General features: G+C 42.6%; 1 protein-coding gene across 1 annotated transcript in view; it reads left to right on the top strand.

Moving 5' to 3' along the window:
* LOC310789080 (VPS10 domain-containing receptor SorCS1-like) overlaps positions 1-25054 on the top strand; it is a gene marked incomplete at its 3' end in the record, with an annotated part of 54569 nt that extends 29515 nt beyond the window's left edge. The window contains exons 9-27 of the mRNA XM_083650677.1: positions 701-880; positions 2937-3083; positions 3634-3736; positions 4233-4309; positions 4627-4718; positions 4867-4974; positions 9668-9785; positions 9952-10085; positions 11788-11901; positions 12255-12426; positions 13758-13944; positions 14923-15056; positions 15573-15696; positions 16344-16456; positions 17669-17803; positions 20381-20480; positions 20786-20894; positions 21990-22144; positions 24996-25054. Of these exons, the coding sequence (XP_083506803.1) occupies positions 701-880; positions 2937-3083; positions 3634-3736; positions 4233-4309; positions 4627-4718; positions 4867-4974; positions 9668-9785; positions 9952-10085; positions 11788-11901; positions 12255-12426; positions 13758-13944; positions 14923-15056; positions 15573-15696; positions 16344-16456; positions 17669-17803; positions 20381-20480; positions 20786-20894; positions 21990-22144; positions 24996-25054 (2361 nt within the window). The remainder of the gene's footprint in view (positions 1-700; positions 881-2936; positions 3084-3633; positions 3737-4232; positions 4310-4626; positions 4719-4866; positions 4975-9667; positions 9786-9951; positions 10086-11787; positions 11902-12254; positions 12427-13757; positions 13945-14922; positions 15057-15572; positions 15697-16343; positions 16457-17668; positions 17804-20380; positions 20481-20785; positions 20895-21989; positions 22145-24995) is intronic.
* Positions 25055-25604: the final 550 nt, after the last annotated feature.

Genomic DNA, 25604 nt, shown 5'->3' with positions numbered 1-25604 from the left:
TGATGTTCTAATGATACAAAGCTGGTTGAAACTGGGCAGAGTGTTCCTTTAAATATGAGGTCTGTGATTGGGCAGTTATCAGTCTTCAATCAGAGAAATGCACAATCTGGGGCGTCCCGGTGGCTCACCTGGTAGAACGCGTACCACAAACGATTAGAACTCCGCGCGGCCGAACCCGACCCGCGGTCCTTTTGCCGCATGTCATCCACTCTCTCTCTCCCCACTTTTCCTGTCTGCCTACTGTCCGATCTAATAAAGGCAAAATGCCCAAAAAATCTTAAAAAAGAAAAATGCACAATCTTCTTGCCACCAATCTGTGTGCTGCACTGCATTCTATGAAAAGCAGAGCAGGATGATGGTCTGGCAGTTAGAGAGGCTGTCAGATTCACATTCCCAGATTCAGTCCCGTGCCGTGTCCATCAATACATTCCTCCACCCATGCACCCATCAAATGTGTCCTGTCAAAACTCCCCCGAGGAGCCTGATCTGCTCCCTCCTACGTTACCTGCTCGCTCGTTGTGAGTCACTCTGGATAAGGGTTTCAGCTAAATGCCTCAATTTGAAATGCTACCAGCAAAGTTTTGACTGAGCCTTTAGCCCTTTTTAATGCAAGCTCTAAAAATGATCATCCTCACTCCACAGAGAAGGTGCAGCAGGCCTTATTGAAAGTAACCTACATCTACATGAATTTCATACCCAGGACTTGCAGATAATCAGCACAGATGATAACCAGGTGGTGACAGCGATTCAGGACTGGCACCAGAATGACTCGTACAACCTGTACATGTCTGAGTCCAGGGGGCTGTTCTTCACTCTGGCGCTGGAGAACGTCGTGAGCAGTGGAGGACCTGAGGGCAATGTCATGATAGACCTGTATGAGGTAGGAGGATGACTGCTGGGGTGCTGCTGCTGTCCTCGATTCACATTAACATTATTACATTTTTTTTCATGTTATTCTTGGAACAGAGCGAAAAAGCCAGCACTCAAAATGTCCTTCTTGCTATTTAATACCACCGGGTCAGACCCGACGATGTGTTCCAGCACAAAGCCTTCATCAGCGCTGATGAAGGCTTTGTGCTGGAACACATGCGGTGATGTCGGGTCTGACCCGGTGGTATTAAATGGCAAAAAAGGACATTTTGAGTGCTGGCTTTTTATTTCTGTTCCAAGTCCCCTTTGGTCTTTTCTTTGAGTTGTGCGCGCACTTAGATTTTTTCCCCCTTCATGTTATTCATGCCAAGCTGAGTTGGACCAACTGTATCAGTGACCCCGCTGCAGCTTATGGGAACAGGGAATGAATGAGGCAACAACAACTAAATTTGATCGGTTACTCTGTACTCTCTGTTGTGTCGCTGAGTTTGTTTTTAAAGTATTAAGAAGTCCTGGATGTCCTCACTTTAATGGGACAGATGGTGCTACAATGTAATTCACTCTGTAGCATTTAAGTCTCTCTCTCTCTGTCATCCAAGTTCTAGCTGTTCTCTTTCTCTCCCTTTCGACATTATAGCCACCTGAACTGAAACATTTAGCAGTTGCAGTCTTGAGAAGCCACTTTAAGGCCCAGACACAAGTGTAGGATAATATACAGCTTGAACTTCGCTCCTGGAACATCTTGTATCTGTGTTGACAGACGAGGTCAAACTAGACTAAGCTTAGAAAGCAGTGAGTGCACATGTACTGTGCATCACTGAGTCTATATGATCCTCATCTGCAGCCAGCCAGCAGTAAAAGCATCACGTTACAATCATACAGTCAAGATAGCTGTCAGCAATGATTACTCTTACTGCTTATTGACCTCTATCCATACACATTTTATGCCCATAAATATTCTGATGCAGTGGTTGACCAGTAGATGTTATTAGGGATGCACGATACATCAGCAATCTCGCACGCCTAGGCTCGGCCTCGCCTGCCCTATTGGCGCGTAATTACATCATCAGTGTGTGTGTGTGTGTGTGCCCCCCCTATGACATCACTGATCAGTCTTGTCACAATGCCTCCGTGTGTGTGTGTATGTGCGCGCGCCCTTATGACATCGCTTTTGACATCATTGATGACATCATCACTGATGACATCACATCATTAGCTAATTAGCCGTATTTAAAAATCCGGCTCCATCAGGTCACCCACACGGGTGCCCTTTACATACCCTCAAGGCTTCAGCCCGATCGCACGTAAGACGGTATAGCTGTGGCCGAACACAGAATTTGAAACAAACAAACAAACAGACAGACAAACAAAGTCCACATACTCAATTGTATATATATAGATTGGCCAATGTTATTTTTTTTTAATATATATATCGTATCGGTCTGATGAGCAAAATAACAGCAATGTTATGTCATCGGTATCAGCCAAAAATGTCGCATTGAGAGGAAACGATGTGGTAAATCTATGATTTATGGGGCTTTTACATATGTTTTTGGAAATAAAGAAAGATGTTACTTTTTCAAATTCACAGTGTTTACATGTGTTTTTCAGTATGTACAAAATGTGATTATCATAGAAACGTGTTTTTATACAGATCATATCGATATCGGTTATCAGTACGAGCCAAAATGTTCATATGGGTGGCATCCCTAGATGAAAATGTCACTCTTTCCCTGACCGAGATCTGTGCATTCTAAATATAAGAACAATGTGAACTGCGTGTGTGTGCCTGCATCTCCCTGCTCATAAATACAAAGTAGTAGAAATGTCTCAGGGTGCCACCATGTTTTTTTTCCCTTTTCTGCAGATTCCTACAGTACAGATGGTTTGAAAATAGTGCTGCTCCCTGACAGAAAAACTTGACTTTCAGACATATCTTCGTCTCAGAACAGAACTAGGCCTTCAGCTTTACTTACGTTTGAATAATTCACGATTGTTGTTGTGTCTCCCCCCTCCCCTTTGTGTTATTTTCCCCCTCTTCTCGCTCTCTGTCTCTCATGTTGCAGGTAGCTGGGATTAAAGGGGTGTTCCTGTCAAATAAAGTTGTTGAGAACCAAGTGAAAACCTACATCACATACAACAAGGGGAGAGACTGGCGTCTTCTACAGGCTCCCACAACGGATCTCCAGGGAAACAAGCTCTACTGTGAACAGGTACTGAAAGTGGCCCGCTGACAGGGATCCTATTGGTTATCTAGAATCTAAATAACGAGGTCCTAAAGATACAGGGCATCTACATTTTAGATGCCCTGTATCTGCCCACAATCGCATCAGAACATACCATGGTCAAATACAATTAGGCAAATAATTCTAAATATTTGAATTTAGCTGCTTAGCATGAATTATTGTAATGAAAATTAATAGTATCAAATTAATTAATATTAATTCAAATAATCTGTCCTGATGTTTTGCAAGCCACTTATTAACTATTTACTTACTGCTTACTAACTGCAGTAAACTTTATAATAGCTACCCAAAAAATAATGATGATAAATTTACTGAGTAATCAGAAAGTCATTCTCATCTCTTACCAGTTATGATGCAATATTGTCAAGGCAACTGACTAATGATGAATTCGCCTTTTTTTTTTAAAGGACGTCATTACCCAATTAATTTGCTTATTGCAAACCTACGTCTGTATCAAACCTCTCCTCACATTTATATTTTGACCTAGGCCAATCTTTTCTATGCCACTGTTTCACAGCCCTACTGTTCGTTACACCTGCATCTCCATGTGTCTGAGAATCCTTATACCTCGGGAAATATTGTCAGCAAAGATTCAGCTCCAGGAATTATAATAGCATCGGGTGAGGAGATTGTTTTATTTCTGCATCCATATCATTTTTTGCTCTCACCCTTAACCCATTGATACCTGATGCAGCATTTGCGTGTATATCCCTCATTTGTGTGCGTATCCCTTTAAGACCGCGAACCGCGTTAAACGCGGTTCGCGGTCTTAAAGGGATACACACACAAATGCTGCATCAGGTATCAATGGGTTAACACTGGTTACCACAGTATCTCCCAAATCCATCGTATTTGCTCTGTTCTCTGCATAAATGTAAGACTGTTTCTATCTCAATTGAAATGACTCCGCAAAGTAATTCAATTGCACTTTACCTGCGCACCATCTGTTCCATGTTGCTTGAACGAAAAAATAAAACAAACGCATATTTAACTTTGTCTTGTATGATTAAGCGTTTAATTCTGAAAGAAAAGTGTACTGATGTGCCTGTGCATTTAGTTCTGTAGATATCGTATATAAAAAAACAACAACAACAATGATGTACCCTCTGTATTCAGGTGTCGTTGGACCTGAATTGACCAGTACCAATGTCAGTATTTTCATCACATCTGATGCTGGCAACACTTGGAGAGAGGTACAGCACGATAACTACAAGACATGTACATCTCTAATATGTAAAAAAAAAATTAGTCAAAGGGACCTTATAGATTTTCTTTCATTGCTATAAGATGGATACCATAAATATGCAAGGAGAGCAACCCTTTGATGAGTGACGCATAAACACATTGCTTGACACTTTTTACCCAACAGAGAACTGTATAGAGTGCCGCTGGTAGTTTTCACTGATATAATGTGAGGGTATGCATGGTCCTTATTGTAAGCAGGGCATGTGTTGTGTGGACTTCCGTTTACCTCCAGTGTGTGACAGAGTGACCCTGGTCCTGTTTGCAGGTTTTTGAGGAAGAGTACAGCATTTTGTTCCTAAATCAAGGAGGAGCTCTGGTGGCCATCCGACACACACCTCTGCCCATCAGACACATTTGGTGAGGCTTGAGTTGATCGCATCTTATTTGAGAACATTATGCATCTTCAACATAGAATGTGAGATTGTTTGTCGGCTGCTGCTCTTCTTATGAATTCCTCTCTCTCTCTCTCTGCGGCTCTGATCCCACCATCGTTCCCCCCCCTCAGGCTGAGTTTTGATGAGGGCAGAAACTGGGATAAATATAGCTTCACCTCCTCCCCGCTATATGTGGATGGGGTGTTGGGGGAGCCCGGAGAGGACACCCTAATAATGACGTAAGATATGAAGAACAAAGTCGCTTTATTTGTTTCTAGTGTGTTCATTACATTATATTCTGATGAGGGTCTGGAATGTATCTATATTCTTGAAATGCTGGGGAAAAGCATGTTGCTCCTAGGGTGACCAGATCCCCACAAACCAAAATGTGCGACAAGAGTATGTTTGTGTGGGACAATATGGGACATGCAACTAATGATTATTTTCATTATCGATTAATCTGTTGATTATTTTATCGACTAATCGATTAGTGGTTTGGTCTATAAAATGTTACAAAATGGTGAAAAATGTGGATCACTTTTTCCCCAAAGCCCAAAATGACGTCCTCGAATGTCTTCTTTTGTCCCTGACCAACAGTCCACAACCCAAAGATAATCAGCTTACTGTCATAGAAGACTAAAGAAACCAGGAAATATTCACATTTAACAAGCTGATAATAAACAATGACAAAACCGCTCTTGCAGAGAATGAGCCTACCAAGTTCTAACTACCGGTAATCAACAATAAACCACAGAACAGAATTATATAATTAATACATCTTACTGTATATAAACACACCAACTGAGCAATTAACAGTTTATCTCCTGTGTGGTAACATGTGACTGTTCAAGTTTCCATTTTGACTACAGACGGCAATTAAAATGCTTACTCTCCTGTGTGGATCTTCATGTGTCTCTTCATGTTTTCTTTAAGACCAAAACTTTTACCACAGACTGAGCACTTGAATTGTTTCTCACCTGTGTGGATTATCATGTGTTTCTTCATGTTTTCTTTAAGACCAAAACTTTTACCACAGACTGAGCACTTAAATTGTTTCTCACCTGTGTGGACTATCATGTGTGTCTGCAAGACATGTTTACGAGCAAAACTTTTACCACAGACTGAGCACTTAAATTGTTTCTCACCTGTGTGGACTATCATGTGTGTCTGCAAGACATGTTTATGACCAAAACCTTTACCACAGAGTGAGCACTCAAATTGTTTCTCACCTGTGTGGACTATCATGTGTCTCTGCAAGTGTCCTGTCCGACCAAAACTTTTACCACAGACTGAGCACTTAAATTGTTTCTCACCTGTGTGGACTATCATGTGTTTCTTCATGTTTTCTTTACGACCAAAACTTTTACCACAGACTGAGCACTTAAATTGTTTCTCACCTGTGTGGACTATCATGTGTGTCTGCAAGACATGTTTATGACCAAAACTTTTACCACAGACTGAGCACTTTAATTCTTTCTCACCTGTGTGGACTATCATGTGTGTCTGCAAGACATGTTTATGACCAAAACTTTTACCACAGACTGAGCACTTAAATTGTTTCTCACCTGTGTGGACTATCATGTGTTTCTTCATGTTTTCTTTACGACCAAAACTTTTACCACAGACTGAGCACTTAAATTGTTTCTCACCTGTGTGGACTATCATGTGTGTCTGCAAGACATGTTTACGACCAAAACTTTTACCACAAATTGAGCAAATGAAGTGTTTCTTCCCAACAACGTTGCAGTTTTTCAGTGGGTCTAAACCTGACTGAGGTTCACCAGTTTCCATCCTATCATCATCATCATCACTGTCTTCAGTCACAGTTTCAGAAGAGTCTGAAGTCTTGCCAGCCCTAGTTGGTTGTAAATGACTAGCTGGATCGAAGTCCCTGGCTGGTTCTCCACAGTCCTCTCCATCAACTCCTGTTTTCATCTGTTCCTTTGAGCTGCTGGCTAGAGGCTCTGCCTCTCTGTTCTCCTTAGTTTGGCTTTGATGAAGCTGTGAGGACTGAGGTTTCTCCTCATCATCTTTGCTCTTCACAGGGACAGCAGTGAATGGGAACTCTGTCATATGGGCCTCCTCCAGCCCTTGAAGCTGCTCTCTCTCCTGACTGATCCAGACTTCCTCCTGTTCCTCTTTAATGTGTGGGAGCTCTGGGTCCTCCTGAAGCTGTTCTCCCTCCTGACTGATCCAGACTTCCTCCTGTTCCTCTTTAATGTGTCGGAGCTCTGGGTCCTCCTGAAGCTGTTCTCCCTCCTGACTGATCCAGACTTCCTCCTGTTCCTCTTTAATGTGTCGGAGCTCTGGGTCCTCCTGAAGCTGCTCTCCCTCCTGGCTGATCCAGGCTTCCTCCTGTTCCTCTTTAATTTGTGGGGGCTCTAGGCCATCCTGAAGCTGCGCTCCCACCTGACTGATCCAGAGTTCCTCCTGTTCCTCTTTAATTTGTGAGGACCCTGGGTCCTCCTGAAGCTGCTCTGAATTCTGACTGCTCCAGAGTTCATCCTCTTCCTCTTTAATGTATGGGGGCTCTGGGTCCTCCTGAAGCTGCTCTACAGTCTGACTGTCCCAGAGGTCCTCCTGTTCCACTTTAATGTGTGGGGCCTCTGGGTCCTCCTGAAGCTGCTCTTCCTCCTGGTTGGTCCAGAGTTCCTCCTGTTCCTCTTTAATGTGTGGGGGCTCTGGGTCCTCCTGAAGCTGCTCTGCATTCTGACTATTCCAGAGTTCCTCCTGTTCCTCTTTAATGTGTGGTGGCTCTGGGTCCTCCAACAGGAGGTCTGATACGGCTGAAATACAGACATACACACATTAAGGAAAACTGTGAAGGGAAGTGTACTTAAACTTGTTACCGTTACTTCATAATTTTAACGAGATCCATAGGTATCACCAATGGGGTTGGGGTGGACCCAAGGGGCAACCTCCGCAGCTGAAAAATTAAGCCATATCAACAACTAGCCAACAGAGCATGACTCGAACTGGTTGACCGTTATATCAAACTGGTCAGTGGCGTTTTATTGCCACATATTGGACAGAGCTAACAGCTAGCTAACGGCAGATTTCTTCTTCTCTTGGTTTATAGGCAGGTCGCTGACACCTTCAAGGTGCTTACCGCCACCTGTTGTACAATTAGGTTACTTGTACATGCAATGGACATACATCTACATGATGTAGATGTATGTCCATCATCATACAGTCTCGTGTTGAGGCTAGTCCACCCCATATTTAAAGAATATCATAAACTGTGTGTAACAGCAATATCATAAAATGTGTGTGATTAATGTTAAACAACATTTAAATGTCACCAACCTGCTCCTTGTAAGTACACTTCAGGATTTAAAACAGCGTCCAGCAGCTCTCGTTGTGGGTCGATCTGCCGTTTTAAACTAGAAGCTTCCTCCTCGTACTCTGCCATTATTCTTTAAATCAGCACAAGTATCTCTTCAACAGCTGCAGTTAGTCGCTGCTTCACCACCGCTCTCAGCTTCTGGACTTTAGACATTCTCACACAATCACAGCAACTTTTCCTCATCCACTAGTATTGACTGACAAACTTTGTTGTCAGCTAGCCCACTTCAGTCCACTAGCTCGAGCTAACGTTAGCTTAAGCTAAACCATTCACCTGAGTCCAAGAGAGATAGCTTCTTCTTCCTACGCTACCTAAGTAAACGGCTCCAATTTATAATATCCACGATAGTATCACCCTACAGAGCCTACATAGTATTCTGTTAGTCAATTAAAGTTGTAAACTAGACTTTTGAAAGAAAAGAATCTGCGTGCGAGCACGTTTACGCCACACCGGCCGCCATCACGTGAAGATGTCCTGGCTGCACAATTCGTTTCTTCTGCTTTGTGCTTTGCGGTCGTTTAGTGGCTTCAAGGTGTATGCTCCCTCTGCAGGTCAAGAGCATCAACAGCAGCTACAACTGTTATGGACATTTACCTCAGTGGAATGTCAATGTGGACTAGTTGTGATTCCTTTTGTGAACGATATCCAAAAGGATAGACACGCCCCGCCCACTCCTCAAACGGCAGGCAGGGAACCTATTAAGAAGGAAAAGACATCAAGTCGCAGGTTCGAATTTTGCAATTTGCATTGGGGTTAGATCTATTGAAAATGTGCCCAGAAACAATGTTCTGGCAATGTCGCTACACTAACAAAATCTGGAAAGATGTATCCCAGTATATTGTTGACAATATTGACTCTGACTTTTCTCTCTACTGGAAGAATGTACAATGTAGGCTACTCTGGTCTCTTCAATAACAATAGTAAAAATGTAATAATCTAAAAAGTGGGACAAGAAAGCTCAGACAGCAGGCCAAAGTGGAATAATAAAGAGAAAAAAGGGAGCTTCTTGGATATTTAGAAGCACAATTTAATACAGCAGTAATGTACAAGTGTACTGAAAAAGTTGACCAACAATGTACATCTTCAATCAAAATAACAATAAATAATAAACAATAAAGAGGCAATAAAACACAACGTGCTTCAACCTTGCTGGTGTTCGTCAGGCTGTAGCAGTGGTTTGACTTTTGAAAACTAGAGCCAATCAAAATATGACACTCTCAATATGTGGGACATGGGAGAAGGCATGGATATGCTGTGCAGTCCCACACAAAGTGGGACATCTGGTCACCCTAGTTTCTCCATTGTATTTTTTAATTAATCCAATATGGGTTTGAAAGGGTTTCGTAAGCCCCAAGAGGTTGGAGAATATTCTCAACATAAAGCAAGTGAAAACACAATAATCAGAGTTACGAGGTTTTCACGCAACAACCGTGATATACTGTATTCTCTAGACTTGAATGCCATGTTTTTCTGGATTCACTTCATGTTTTTCTGAATTCACTTCATGTTTTTCTGAATTCACTTCATGTTTTTCTGAATTCTTCTGAATTCACTTCATGTTTTTCTGAATTCACTTGTCTGTGCAGAATATTTGGACATTTCAGCCATCGCTCTGAGTGGCAGCTTGTCAAAATGGACTTCCGGTTCATCTTCAATCATCGGTGCACAGCCGAAGATTATCTCACGTGGCAGTTACACAATGAAGTAAGAAGATCACACTGCTATTACTGTTGATAACATTCATATTCTGTCAAGTCTTTTATTGGACTGGAATGAGCTTCGTTGGTGCACTCACATAATGAAAACTAAACAGTCAAATAAATAAATAAATACATGTTTATCATTGTTTTTGATGCATAATTCATGACAGGATGAAGTGTGCGTCATGGGAGTGAAGAGAATGTTCCAGAAACTGAAAGCAAATGCCAGATGTGTCAAGACCAGAGATCAGCATATTTGGCAGATGTCAGAGCCGTGTCCGTGCACAGAGGCAGATTTTGAGTGGTGAGCGGCGCGCTGCTATGCAGCTCCTATTCTCATTCTTCATTTATATTCTCATATATCATATTCTCATTAAGTCCACATCCAAACACTTCAGCAATCTCCATCAAGTCAAACTGAGGCACAGCAGTTCTGTTACATTTACATTGAGTTCTGTTACATATTTTCCTTAAAAAAAAGTTGTTAGGATGTAATCTATCCACTATTCTTTAAAACCATACCATAATGTGTTGAAATGTTTTGCTATAAATAATTTTGCAACTGCAGATATCATGTTTTTCAACTGCGGGATGTCATTCTGAAACAAAACTTTTCACATCAACCGTGCTACAATTACACAGAAAACACAGAGGAAAACAATGGGCTATGAGGAAGCGGTACACAGGTGCTTCGTGTCTCTGTTTACATCAAGTGTGTCATACATTTTCATTTGCATAATGACAAACACTAATGACTCACAGCAGCACTCTATCTGACATTAATTCTGTCTGTCTGATCATCCCTCATGTCAGGAGTACAACATTTCAGTCCGTGATGGACAGCGTTTCCTACTTTCTTTTATGTTTCTGACCTCCTCGCTGGCAAATGATCAGCGCTGCCTGGTGACATGGATTGGCCCGTATCTATCAAGTTTATCACCTCGTCATTTCCATCATAAACTTTTCACCCCTGGCTTCTGAGACTGATCACCTCTGATTAGAAGGCTATGATGAAGTGATCCTACATCTCTCCAGGATCAAACATGGGGGACTTTGTCAAGGGATAATTACAGTTTGTGTAAACGAATGCAGTGTCTCTTCTGCCTAAGGAGTTGGGAGTTTCATTATAGCATCAAATCTCAAGTACTGTGGGGAGAGCCTTCATCCAAAGCATGGCACTCAGGCCCGGTTTTACAGGGGTGCAAAAGCACGCATTGCACCCTTATTTTAATTGTCTGCATGCTCAGTTGAAAAGTAAAAAAATAAAAATAAATGTGCACCCCTTCCTATCTAGGATGCATCCCTAGTCATCTTGTTCTGGAACCGGCCCTGATGGCACTGGAGCGCATACTGTCAAGTACTGTGGGTTGGTGTGCTGTGTACTCTAGTCTAGAATACCTCTATTCACAGTAGATCTACATTTATTTTTTATAATTTTGTTTAAGATTAGTTTTGATATTTGATATGGTTTAATAAATCATAATGAACGGGCGTCTGTAGAGGTAAAAGCACACACCTACCACCGCTGAGACCCGGGTTCAATTCCCGTCAGCGGTACCTGCGACTTGGTCAGATGTCCCTACAGACACAATTGGCCGTGTCTGCGGGTGGGAAGCCGGTGGGGTATGAGTCCTGGTCGCTGCACTAGCGCCTCCTCTAGTCGGCCGTGGCGCCTGTTTGGGGGGAGGGGAACTGGGAGGAATATAGCGTGATCCTCCGATGCGCTACGTCCTGCCGGTGAAACTACTGGCTGTCAGGTGAAAAGAAGTGGCTGGGGACTGCACATGTATCGGAGGAAGCATGTGCGAGTCTACGGCTCTCCCCAGATTAGCAGAGCGGGTGGAGCAACGACCGCCACAGCAGGGGGAATTGGCCAAGTACAATTGGGGAGAAAATGGGAGAAAATCCGAAAAAACTTGATAAAAATGTAAAAGATAAAAAAGCATAATGAATTGTTTTAACACCCCAGTGTGTCTTTCTCTGTGCTCGTGTGCCATCTCAAACAGCGACTACGGGTTCGAGAGGCAGAGCGACGGGAGGTGTACTCCATCGTTCTGGTTCGTTCCCTCAGCAGCATCGAGAGACTGCATCACTGAGGAAAGTTTCCTCAACACAACAGGGTATGTAAGAGAGAAGAGGGTGTGTGCGTTCACAAATCTCTTCAAACAGTCAATCTCAGCTACCTTGGAATTCTGCACGCTGTGATAAAAAGGTTAGGGAGATACATTACCCATGAAAGGTTCTTCACTTTCAAAACTAAAAATAAATAAATCTGAGCTGACAACCGTGCTTGCAGAGTTATTATTCAATATTATACCTTTTATGTCTGCATGCATTTGCATACATTTTTATTTGCATACACTTTATTGCTACAAGAGTGCGGTGCTCACCTGTGTCTTTTTAGTGTGCGGTGCTCACCTGTGTCTTTTTAGTGTGCGGTGCTCACCTGTGTCTTTTTGGGTGCATATTACAGATATCGCAGGGCTTTGTCCAATAACTGCACGGCGGGGACCCTGTTGAAGTACAGCCCCAGACGACAGAAATGTCCCAGCCAGGCCCCCAGAGGCCTCCAGCTCCTCACCAGTGAAGGAACCCTGGTGGCCACACTGGGAATGAACGTCACCTTCTTAGTCTTCCTGGAAGAGGTGCTGACTTGTTTTGCTCTCTCCCTTTTTTTAATACTCTCCCCAATTGTACTTGGCCAATTGCCACTGCTGTCCCTGTTGTCCCGGAAGTACAGCTAGCGGGAATTGAACCGAGGTCTCTGCGGTGTGGCGAGTGCTTTCGCTTCTACACTACACTACCCAGACGCCCCAAGGTGCTGGCTTTACTCACCAACACCAACAGTAGTGTGTGTTGTGTGGTGACGCTGGCTGGTGTCCTGTGTCCAATGTCTTTCTTCATTTGATCTGGTGTGGTACCTGTATACTAAGATGATTTGGTGTGGTACCATACCAAGATGATCTGGTGTGGTACCTGTATACGGAGATGATTTGGTGTGGTACCTGTACACTGAGATGATTTGGTGTGGTACCTGTACACTGAGATGATTTGGTGTGGTACCTGTACACTGAGATGATTTGGTGTGGTACCTGTACACTGAGATGATTTGGTGTGGTACCTGTATACTGAGATGATTTGGTGTGGTACCTGTATACAGAGATGATTTGGTGTGGTACCTGTATACTAAGATGATTTGGTGTGGTACCTGTATACGGAGATGATTTGGTGTGGTACCTGTATACTAAGATGATTTGGTGTGGTACCATACCAAGATGATCTGGTGTGGTACCTGTATACGGAGATGATTTGGTGTGGTACCTGTACACTGAGATGATTTGGTGTGGTACCTGTACACTGAGATGATTTGGTGTGGTACCTGTACACTGAGATGATTTGGTGTGGTACCTGTACACTGAGATGATTTGGTGTGGTACCTGTATACTGAGATGATTTGGTGTGGTACCTGTATACTAAGATGATTTGGTGTGGTACCTGTACACTGAGATGATTTGGTGTGGTACCTGTATACTGAGATGATTTGGTGTGGTACCTGTATACTGAGATGATTTGGTGTGGTACCTGTATACAGAGATGATTTGGTGTGGTACCTGTATACTAAGATGATTTGGTGTGGTACCTGTATACGGAGATGATTTGGTGTGGTACCTGTATACTGAGATGATTTGGTGTGGTACCCGTATACTGAGATGCAGAAATGTAGCATGAAGGCTGAAGTTGCGGCACACCCATTAAATATGCAGTGGTATGATTCAGCACTTGATGTTCTTCCCATTGATGTTATGGAGAAGGTACTCCCAGTCCCTTGGGTGTCAGCAAGACAAATCTTTGATTTTGGTCACAAACATGGAGGAACGTGAGGAATGGAACATCGTTGTACAGTAAGGACAGTGAAAAACACCTGTGGGCGGCTACAGCGAGAGTGACAGGATTTTGTCTGTTTTTCTGATTGTAGGGTCTCGGCTCCACGACAAGTCTAACGGTCGACTTTGGTGACGGTACGGCGATATCCTACGTCAACATCAGTTCCATCGAGGACGGGGTCAAGCATATGTACAAGAAAGTGGGCATCTACCAAGTGTCCGCCACAGCACGCAACACCCTGGGCTTTGACCGGGTCATCCTCTACCTCCATGTCTCCTGTGAGTCAAGATGACCTTTCAACTTTTCAGTGATCGATGATTCACCAGTTGCTGTCAAGAGGATAAACAATAGTACGATGTAATCGATGCATGGTCTAATGCGATGGGGCGGCTGTGTCTCAGGAGGTAGAGCAGGTCGTCCACTAATCGGAAGGTTGGTGGTTCGATCCCCGGCTCCTCCAGTCCGCATGTCGAAGTGTCCTTGGGCAAGACACAGAACCCCAAATTGCTCCGATGGCTGTGCCAGCACCCTGCGTGGCAGCTAGCCGCCCTCGGTGTGTGAATGGGTGAATGTAGGCACATTGTAAAGCGCTTTGGATAAAAGCGCTATATAAATGCAGTCCATTTACCATTTACCATAATGATTTTGGGGGTTTATTATCAGGAAACTATTTGGAACATGTTTTCAGAACGGTACAGAAGTTATTGTAAGCATTAATCTTACTGCTGTGGCAATTTAATCTATCTATGATCTATCTATCTATGTATGATCTATCTATCTATCTATCTATCTATCTATCTATCTATCTATCTATCTATCTATCTATGTATTATCTATCCATCCACCCATCCATCTATCTATCTCTATCCATCTATCCATCTGTCTATATATCTATCTATCTATCTATCTATCTATCTATCTATCTATCTATCTATCTATCTATCTATCTATCTACAGTATCTATCTATCTATCTATCTATCTATCTATCTATCTATCTATCTATCTATCTATCTATCTATCTCTCTATCTAGAGTATCTATCTATCTATCTACAGTATCTATCTATCTATCTATCTATCTATCTATCTATCTATCTATCTATCTATCTATCTATCTATCTATCTAATTATTTGCCTGTCTTGAGCCCTATGTGCAGCTGTGTGTGAACATGTTAGCAAGTTCTTTCATGCCGCGTTCCATTTGTGCAACCTTGCTGCAAGGTGTGGGTTGATACTTTTTGTGTTCTGCCTCTTCAGGTCGACTTGAACACGTCCAACTCGTAGCGCCCTCTGTGGTCGTCAAGAACCAAGCGGTTCACCTCGCAACAGTGCTGCGCCCCAGCAATGTCGGAACAGTCACCTATTACTGGTGGTTTGATAACAAAATGGAGGTCAGCCTTACTTTCTTTCTACTAATAGAGAGGCATAGTGACCGCCTACTTCCTGCTTCAGCACTGTACCAGAGATTTTTATCCGCCATTTATTTTCCCATACACATTTTGTAAAATGCTCATAAAAATAGTTGTACTTCGTCAAACCAAACGGTTCAGCTATATTTAGAATCGGGAGAGACCATAGAATATTTCACTCGGACCGAAACTTCAAAAAACTACACTGAAAAGATATTTTCTTTAAATCTGCAATTTCTTTACGTTTTGGTCCGAGTGAAATGTTATGTGGTCTCTCCTGTTTCTAAATATATCTGAACCGTTTAGTTTGAACCAGTAAAACTATTTTTTATAAGCATTTTACGAAATGTCTATGGGAAAATAAATGGCAGATGAAAATCTCTGGTACAGTGCTGAAGCAGGAAGTAGGCGGTCACTTTGCCTCTCTATTGCTTCTTCGCTAAATGTTACACTTTTGCAAGCTACAGCTGATTCTCTCTCTCTCTCTCTGCCTGTTAGCCGGTGACGACCTTGGACGGTAGGATGTCCTTCACTTTCTCTAAAGAGGGAAGTCACACTGTGACTGTTCAGGCTTCAGTTGGCAACACTGTGCATCAGGACAAGAAGACTGTGGCGGTCTATGGTGAGCAGTGTTGGGGGTAACTCATTACAAAAGTAACATATTACATGTAATGTCTTACTTTTAGCAGTAACTCAGTAATATAACTTATTACTTCTAGGATTTCAGTAATATTATACCAGTTACTTTGTCAACTAACTCAAGTTACAAATTGAGTAAAGATTTTTTTAAATCAAAGCACATATTTAACAAAGATACAATAATTTCCTAATCAAACTGTCTGTTTTTATGCAAATAACCACTATAGATGACAATAACAAAGGAAAAGAATAACATTTAGAATTTTGGATTGTTTACACTGACTTCAAGGCGGTTGAAATTCTTTTTCGGGGTGGTTCCGTGGCGGCGATGGCATTCTGCTGCTGCTGTTGTTTTGGTGAAAGTAACGCAAAAGTAGTGTAATAAGTAACGAGTTACTCTACACAGACAATAATATTGTAAAGTAACTTATTACTTTCAAATGAAAGTAACTAGTAATATGTAGCATCTTACATTTTGAAAGTAACTTGCCCAACACTGATGGTGAGGCACATTTGGCCATTTGACCCACAATCCTGCTTTGGTCAATTCATTTCCAACAGCTTCTTGATATTACTGTGTGATTGAAATGGTTTGGAGTTGCTTGTAGTTCTTTTTGTTCTGTGTTTCAGAATATTTCCGGTCTCATGTTCTGGCTTTCTCTTCTAATCTGGATGAGCTGAACCCTGAGGTGGCTGAGTGGAGAGAGGACATCGGCAAAGTGGTGAAGAGCTCCATGGTTCAGGTCAGCTCTCTGGCTGCTGCTACCTGCTATTATAAATGTGTTGACATGATCAGGGATGTTATGTAGTTAAGTCCATCAGTCCTCATTCAAATTCTGGCTAGTAATGACAATTTAGCAATAAAATTCCCATTCTTGGTTGTGCTATATTTACGATGTGCCCTGAATATTGGACTCCACTATGCACTATCTTTAACCTCTCTTGCTGTGTTATTAGTTATTAATCTCCACACTCTGACATAGCACATCGTCGTAAATATTCATTAGCAGTACATGCTTCAGCTGAACTTGTGAAAACACTAAATGGTTTCAGAGCACCGGAGGGCGGATAATTCACTCAGCAGCTCGGGCACGGCACCGAAATGAGGCACCTAATTCTACGTTGCAATTTGATGCCGGTAGGACCGGTTGTAACGGTACCATTAGTGGTACCAGTACCATTAGTGGTACCAGTATTATGTATCCTCAACCCTGGTAACCTTTTTACTTCACCAGTGCCTTTTATTTTATCTTTTATTTTTAAGTTGCACTTGCACAAGCCTTGCACACAGTATGCTGCTACTTTTCTACTACTGCTCTATTTAACTACACTGAGAGAAGCCGAGCGAAATTTCATTGTATCCGAGTATAATGACACCTGTACCTGAGTATAATGACAATACGATCATTCTAATTCGGATTCTGGCAGTAAAAGCAAAACTACAATGGTTGCCATTTGCTCTTCAACACCAACACCTTAAATGGGGGGAACTTTGTGGTGAAGTGGCCCTGGTTTCCCCTCACAGACTCTGAGGATGTCAAAAAGCAGCAAGTTATGTAAAAGACCTGGATACTGAGCTCTATATATATCCTACAGTAGCCCTCCGTATGAAACATTCACTTTGACCTTCTGTCTTGTCAGATAGGACCATGGTTTACAGCAGGAAACTGACAGTAGACCTCTGGTTACGGCTCAAATGCACTTAAAAGCCCTGCTCTTTACCACTTTACCAAAGACTGTCAAATGGAGCTTGCATGTTTCAGTAGATCTGTGCAGTATATCTTGACAGTGACTGGTACTTAGGCAAACGATATTTGAAGCAGAGAGCCAACGTTATTAGTCTTTCATATCGTTAGCCCGCAAAGAATGATGTTCCAGGGCCGGAGATAGAAGAAGATCAGTGAAAACGGTGTGAATTAACGTGCTTTTTTCAATGATGTGTTTTGTTGTGAAAGGTCACAGGAATCAGTGAGCATCAGATTGTGGTCACAGTGCTTCCAGGTGTACCCACCGCAGCAGAGCTGTTCCTCGTGCCCGAGAAGAGGTCCAGAGAGAGAGCCACAGAGGAGAAGTGGGCGCACCTAGACCAGGTACGGCATCAGAAAAGCTCTGGAACGGCCCCGGGGGCCAGGCACTTTCCCCAATTAAATCTGCACAAGCGTAAGCTGAGCAGTGTGTACTCATGAGATTGTCTGGGAACATTGACTTTACCTTAGTGTCATACAGTAAATATATAGATTTTTTTCTGTTTAAACAGTTAAAAAGAAAAAGTAAAATATTGTTGTACTCATTAAAGAGAATATTTAATCATGTTTCTCTTACCTGAGGGCTATATCGGCTGTAGTTTTAGTATTATGCAAATGCAGATATCGCATGGATACTTTCTTTTATCTCAGGCTTCTTGGGAAGGTGGCTTAGTCTGCCTGCTTCTGTTTTCAATGCCTTCCTCCTAGATTCACACCGAAGTGAAAAATGACTTTTTCACCTTTTCAGCTCATTCAACTAACATACCACACACCAATTTGACAGTTTCCAGTTTCTGCCATATATATATATATATATATATACACACTCAATTATGCTGTTTCAGCTGGAGTAACATCACATGAAGCAAGATGCATGCAAAATACTGTTTCATTGTGACTTTAAGTAACCCAAAGACACACAACTATACCGATGTTTATAATTGACCATCGCATCACATGATGGAAAAGACATGAATGTGTTCACTAAGGGCCACATAGTCACAATGACACATCACCACCAGACCAAAGACAGAGCCATCTGTCATCGCTCAGTATGGACACTGTTCACAGATAAACAACCTGCCTATTCTCAGATCCACTGAAGCCTTTGATTATAGATATTATTGATATATATTATCCTGCATGGTCAGTGAATCAAGTGAGAAATTATAGTTCTACCAATTCTAATTGTTTTTGTGATATGATTTGGTTTAATCATGCAATAGTGACTGAAATTGCTAATTTGAGGTTTGTTTACTTAGCCACCTAACAAGAAAATCGTTTCCTTGATTGCATCCATTATATCACAGTGGTTCATGTTTTTTTTTGAATAATTAGTTTTCTCTCCTCATTGCTTAAATCATACACAAGAGAAGTTCCGCATGTGCACATCAGGCTCCTTCGAATCTCTTCAAGAGTAATGCATGAATTCAACACTAGAGGGCAATCTCTTCCCGCCTACACGACCTGATGCAGTAAAGCACCATCCATCAGAGCACCAGAGCTTTTATTACTCACACCCACACACATAACCTTACTGTCACCTTTGAGAAGTTGCACAAACTTTTACTCCGTCATGTCATAACCATAATCATTTCAAATCATCATTCTTTATGTGCATTATTGTGTTATTGCACACTGAGGCTTTTGCAACGTTGGCATTTCTGGATCTCCCGTAGTGCCGTCAATGTTTTATCTCTTCCCATGCCTTTTGAAAGCCATGAAATATGTATGTGGAACAATAAAACAGAGTTGTCGTTGAAATACTAGGCAGGCGAAGCTAATTTGTTCATCATGACAGATAGGACCTCGATGTATCACACAAGTAAACATACTTCGGCTGGCTCGCAGTGAGTCTTGCACTAAGTTAATAGCTATTTAATTACATTGATGCATCATATAATTGGCATCATCTAGAAAGGCGACAAACTGTGGGGCAGGCCGCCTGGATTGGGAATTAAATAGATGTATTTATCTAAAGCCCGTCTGATTACCTGGCAGAACCTCACAGACAATAGGGTAATAAATCTTCAGCTCACTTCCTCATCTCCGGTGAATGAGTTGGTGTGCGATGTGTGTATGCACGGGGCGAGTGTGCGACGTGCACGCCCACCACGTGCCCGCGCATGGCTGTGTGTGTGTGTGTGTGTGTGTGTGTGTGTGTGCAGCAGCTTATTAAAATGTGTAATAGATTTACTGACCCTGATATGCCACTAGAATAAAAAGTAATTATTCATACTGTGTAAAGCAGTCTAATTTTAACCAGTGGAAAGATTTGAGAAAAGAGCGAGATGGAATTAGCGAGGCATGGCTAAGGACTCAAAATGGGCTCTGGGACAACATTTTGGGTCTCTTGTTAAATGACTGCTTCATCTAGGTGTGAAAAGCGGGGCTACTCGGGGCCACTTCAGGGAGAGAAATTAAAAGGGCAATTTCGCGATATTAGAACATGCTTTGATTTCCAATACTTTTTGCGTCACTGAACCTCTAAATCATTTGTGCGTTTTCGCTCTCCTTTGGAAATAAGAAGGCTATCAAAGAAACATAGGTGAAGCAGACTCAATAATAATAAGGGTATCAAAGAAACATCTAGGTGAAGGAGACTCAATTGTGGGAGAAATAGCAAAAGATTATTACTATTCTTTTTAAATGTCACTATTGTTGCCCTTCCAGCAGAAAGCCCTTTTAGCTGGTATAGGGCTTCCATCGTCATTATAAGCCTGCCAGGAATTGAATTAGCGTTTGGTTTTCCATGTCATATCAACGTTTGCTCCTCTTTAGAAGGAGGCAAAAATTCTGATTCATAATTCAGGCTGGTGGATGAAATGACTGAGGTTGAAATATTGATGGCCGGGGAATATTGCCGCGCTGCCGCCACCGCAGCTAACCGGAGCTTGTCTCCACCTCTCACTCTCTTCATAGCTGTCTCAGGTCTTGCTGAGCGCTTTGAACCAGGACCTGATCCAGTTCACACTCAGACCGGGCGTGCAGGTGAACGTGTACGCCACACGTCTGTCTCCAGGTGAGTCAGCCCTCTGTAGATCGTCGTGATTGAAGCACTCTCAAATGGCTGTTCAGTCCATTTGCAGGGGGAATATTTCAAGTCATTGTTTCAGCTGTCTGTCATAATATGCGAGATCAGACCATGTGCAAGTCCTCCGCTTGGGAAATGAAGTGTGAATTTGACATTTTCCATTAGCCCTGCCCAATAATAATCATAATTCTCTAGCATTGTCAGGGAAGTAAAACAGGTGTGATGTAATGTTAACTTACCATCTGTGTAAATCCTTATTGAAATTCACATTTCCCTCTTTTTCCTTCTCAAAGCTCCTCTTGTCGACAGCAGTGACAGTGGCCACAATGGCGCCGCAGTCATCATGCTCGTGTCAGTCGTGCTGATGGGCCTGGCAGTCTTCATAATATATAAGTTCAAAAGGTACGTTATCTTAAATATAATACAATGTAATGACACCGAGAGCGCAGTGAAAAGGACACGTCTTAATCGTTCAAAACCAATCGGGGTATATTTCACACTGACATCATTGCGAATATCGATAAGATAAAAAAAAATTTTTTTGCATAATGGCACTGGTTAGAGTTGGCCCCATTATTAAGCAGCAGGCACCTCACTCCTGAACTCCGAAAACTTTCAGAAAGTATTCCGACTCACTATATTTTTGAGTTATGGACATCTGCGACACAATAATTGCCTGAGGAATAGGACAATTCCCCTCTGTCTCAATCTGCAGAATATTACTGGGAATGACAGTCTAATCAATCCTCCTCGAGTGCTGAATGGGTGGCAGAGTCCTGCAGTTATCAATATTCATCTATCCGACAATGTGAGAGTTGACCTTTTGGAAATGCTAAACACGGCCATTCAAGGAGAGGCGCAGGCATACTGGCAGAATGGCAGGAGAGGTTGAGGAGATAAGTCCTGAGACAACATATATTATACAGTGAGGGTCATATGACCTACAGTAAATAGCATCCTCTTGCTGCAGTGAGACCCCCTTGCCTATCGTGGGAAAATGGTGTTAGCTTCACCGTAGCTTGTGGCGTCTTATTCATTTGGAAATAAAATGTGAAACTTTCGGGATTATGGTTTTGTAGAGAACATCCTAAAGTCCCACAGCAGTAAATAAACTTGGAGTTTCAAAGTGCGTTCTAAATGTCACAGCAGCAGCTGCAGAACCAAACCGCTATGGGAGGATATGAAATTAGCATCGGAGGACTTTAGTCTTAAGTAGAATTGGGGTGCATCTGGGGGAATGAAAAATTGATTGAAAATGGAGGTGAACAATATGTGAGAGTGCGGTGCCCAGCGGAATGCAAAATGGCCCAGTTTCCTGCTTTCAAGCAATTCTCTGCCATCGCTAACCGTTAAATAGTGTATTACTCACATTATGCTTAGTGAAATGCATTAGTGAGACTGATGGTAAGTCTCCACTCCACTCCATCAACTTGCCTTTTCAAATATTTACTTTTTCTTTTCTTCTCATTTTTCCCCCACTCTCTGTACAAACTACAGGAAGATCCCGGGCATCAACACATACACAGCGGAGCAGCCAGACAAAGAACAGGAGGTGATCCCGACTGTGACCTCTCTAGTCCTCCCGAACCCAGAGGGCGATGTCGTGACCTCACTGGAGCATGTGGATATCAAGTTGGACTCACAAAGCAGAGGTACTGTATACTATTATACTACAGTATACTAATACTATTATTGTATAATAGTGTCTTATTTATTCTTTTAGGCTCCAATCAATCCTCAAGAATCCACATCAAACAAGCCTCATTCAGATTTATTTTTTATTTTTTGTTTTTACTTCTGCTAGGTGGTTCAGTGGTTAGCACCGTCGCCTCATAGCAAGAAGGTCCCGGGTTCGAACTCCGGTCCGTCCCAGGTCCTTTCTGTGTGTAGTTTGCCTGTTCTCCCCGTGTTCGTGCTGCAACTTCCTCCCACCATCAAAGACATGTACAGTACGTTAGGGTTAATTCTCCTGTCAGTGCCCCTGACCAAGGCACTTTGGCAATCGAACTGGAGTTGTTCCCCCGGGCGCTGCACTGCAGCTGTCCACTGCTCCTATAGTTCTAGGAAGGTTCCTAGTAGAGGGCAGATGAATTTCCCCCACAGGGACAATAAAGTAGAACTTACTTAACTTAGACAATGAAGTTACATTATTATTATTGATGTTGTTTTATTCTGCTGTGCTTTACATATACAGGGGGTAGAGAAAATAACATAAACATCACGTAAAAAAAAAAGGACTTTGACTTTGAAGTAAATTAATCACAATTACAAAGGCAGCCAGCCACACAGATGAGTCATATCAAGTCTACTCTGAAGGGGCCATTAAGCGATCCATGTCCTTTATCGGCCTCTATTGGCAACCAGTGGGAATTGCAATATCAATAGAACTTACATCCACCTACGCAAGTCTCTGCAATGCTATCACACCCTACCCCTCCTCCCATCCCATTGAACAGTGGAAGCCTGTACAACTCTTCCACTTGGGAAGAACCAACCACGACACAGCATGTCTGGACTGTCCTCCTGCACAAAACCTCTGTCAGTCTTTTTTGAAAGTCTGCACCGTTTTCATATAATCAACTTCCAAAGTTTGGTGGGTGGAGCATTTTTTTTTAAAATCCCACTATAAACCATCATAATATCTGTGTTGTTTCACCTTTGATTGAAAAATGCTTCTGGCAGATCAAACAACACATTACATGATGTGTTGACACATGTTTTCTTATGCACGTTAGTTATTTTCCTTGTTAGACGTAGCGGTGCCTGGCGGAGATCTGCACTCTACTGAGTGCACCTTTCTAGTTGAATATGGCAAAGACAGTAGTTTCAAAAAGCATGACAGCATGATATCCAAATAGGGCTGGGCAATACATCGATATTATATTGATAATGTGATATAATGAGACTAGATAATATCATCTTAGATTTTGGAAAGCATGGCATAAGAGTTCCCTGGTTTTAAAGCATGCATTACAGTAAAGTGATATCATTTTCAAAACTTACCAGACTGTTCTAGCTGTTCTATTATTTGCCTTATTTGTTGTTACATCCTGAATCCTGCTGGGATCCCTGATGACCTTTTTGGTTGCTTATTATATCCACATTCCTGAGGATCAAATTACCCCACCGAATTGGATCAACTGTGTGACACAGTCATGTCATTCAGGAACCATCTGTATTCAAGGCCATCGCACAAAGACGCAGAACCGGTGTGGGGAGCACGACGCCTGGCGCCACGAGCGGTGGAAAAATGAGTCATCCTTCAGCCGTTTTCCTACATGGTTCTAGGTTGAAAGCCAAATGCTGCCTTCAAATCACTGTGTCTGTTGCCACCTGCCACATGGTGCTTGATCTGTAATAGTGTGATTTCTCTGCATGGTCGTAGCACCAGGTGCACACTATGGCAACAAACTGCTCCATCACGATGCTGCCCTATTCCAAGATGATGGCGATGCCCCCGCTGCTAAACAAATGAGTGGTTTCTCACCACCAGGATGAAGTCAAACACCTTCCTTGATCTCGCGAGTCAGCGGATATAAGCATCTCTGAACCTTGATCAGCTCTGCAGCACAGGGTTCAAAGTAGATTTCCTCCTTTATCCCTCAAAGAACTGGAGGATTTCCTTCTTGAGGAAAGGTCCGATTTCCCACTACATGATTTTCTCCCCAATTTTACTTGCCCAAACCCCCCCCCCCCCCCCTCCCCTTCCCGCCAAGCTGTCCCGGTCGTTGCTCCACCCCATCTGCCGATCTGGGGAGAGTTGTAGACCAGCACATGCTTCCTCCGATACATGTGCAGTTGCCAGACGTTTCTTTTCACCTGACAACGAGGAGCGCTATTCCCTCCAGTTTCGCTCCACCCGGAACAGGCACCCCTGACCGACCAGAGGAAGCGCTAGTGTAGCGAACAGGACACGTACTCTTAATCCGGCTAATAATGAATATAATAATTAATCCCGCAGACACGGACAATTGTGCCTGTATGGACGCCCGACCAAGCCGGAGGTAACACGGGGGCTCGAACGTGCGACCCTCGTGTTGGTAGGCAGGGAATCTACCGCTGCAGTGCACTACCTGGACTTCCAACACAGATTTGGCCCTACTTATGATACTTATTCATATATTGTGACTTGCGAGCTATTTGTTATTTTCTCCACCCCCTGTATTATTTCACTCATATGGGTTGCCAGATTTGAATCTACTTGCCACCTTGCTTTGGTAATGCTGTGTTGTTAGCATTCACAGGTAAGTGAAGTGCAGGCCAAAGTGATGTAAATGTCTTTGACCCTATAAATGAATTAGTACATCACAGTTAGCGGAGTGGTGCAAGCGCTTTCATTAAGAAATATCTCTGCAGTTCTAGTTGATTTACCTGCACCCATAGCGAAACAATCTACCTCCTACCCTCCCAGATAAATGTGTTTGCAAGCAAAAAATACCCCCCTTATGCAAATAGCTGCATAAAATCCCTCCTCTGTCTGTTTCTTTACCTCTCCCTTGCCAGGCTACCTGCCATCTCACACAGACATCAAGCTCTCTGATGAAGCGCCCCGTGTGTTTTAATGTTGAGAGTCTATGAGCGACTCGAAAGCAATACATCTTCCTTGGCAGTTACTTCCAGCAAGCTATGAAACCATGGTCTCAATGAATGGTCTCCAGTGTTTTGCTACCCATGCATGGATGGACCAGTTCACACTGTGCTGCAGCATAATCCCTCGGAGGAGACTGTACAGATTTATACTTGCTTCTTGAAAAAGGGGCATTTTTTTGACTGAGAATACTTGTATTTTTGCAAGGACATTGATCTTTTTATGTAAATAATGTACATCCACGGTGGAAGAAGTCAAAAGTTGTTTGTCTCAGCTGCTTATAGCAAATACGTCTGCTACAAGATATAGAAACAATGGAAAGTGTTGTCGAATAATATTTCAAAGTAGGCTTGTATCTCTGGTCGTGGGGCTTGTGTTTGGGACGTGTGCTTAGTTGAACTATGTGGAAATAGCTTATCTGAGTAAGACAGTGAGGGAGGCAGATTCATTAAGCTTACGATCAGTAAATCTTATCACATGAGATTCTCATCAAATGAAAGCTTGCAATATGCAGGAGATGAAGG

The sequence above is a fragment of the Poromitra crassiceps genome (assembly GCF_964638095.1).
Source record: "Poromitra crassiceps genome assembly, chromosome: 14".
Taxonomy (NCBI): domain Eukaryota; kingdom Metazoa; phylum Chordata; class Actinopteri; order Beryciformes; family Melamphaidae; genus Poromitra; species Poromitra crassiceps.
Note: the sequence above shows the minus strand (reverse complement) of the source record. Positions and strands in the feature narration are given on the sequence as shown.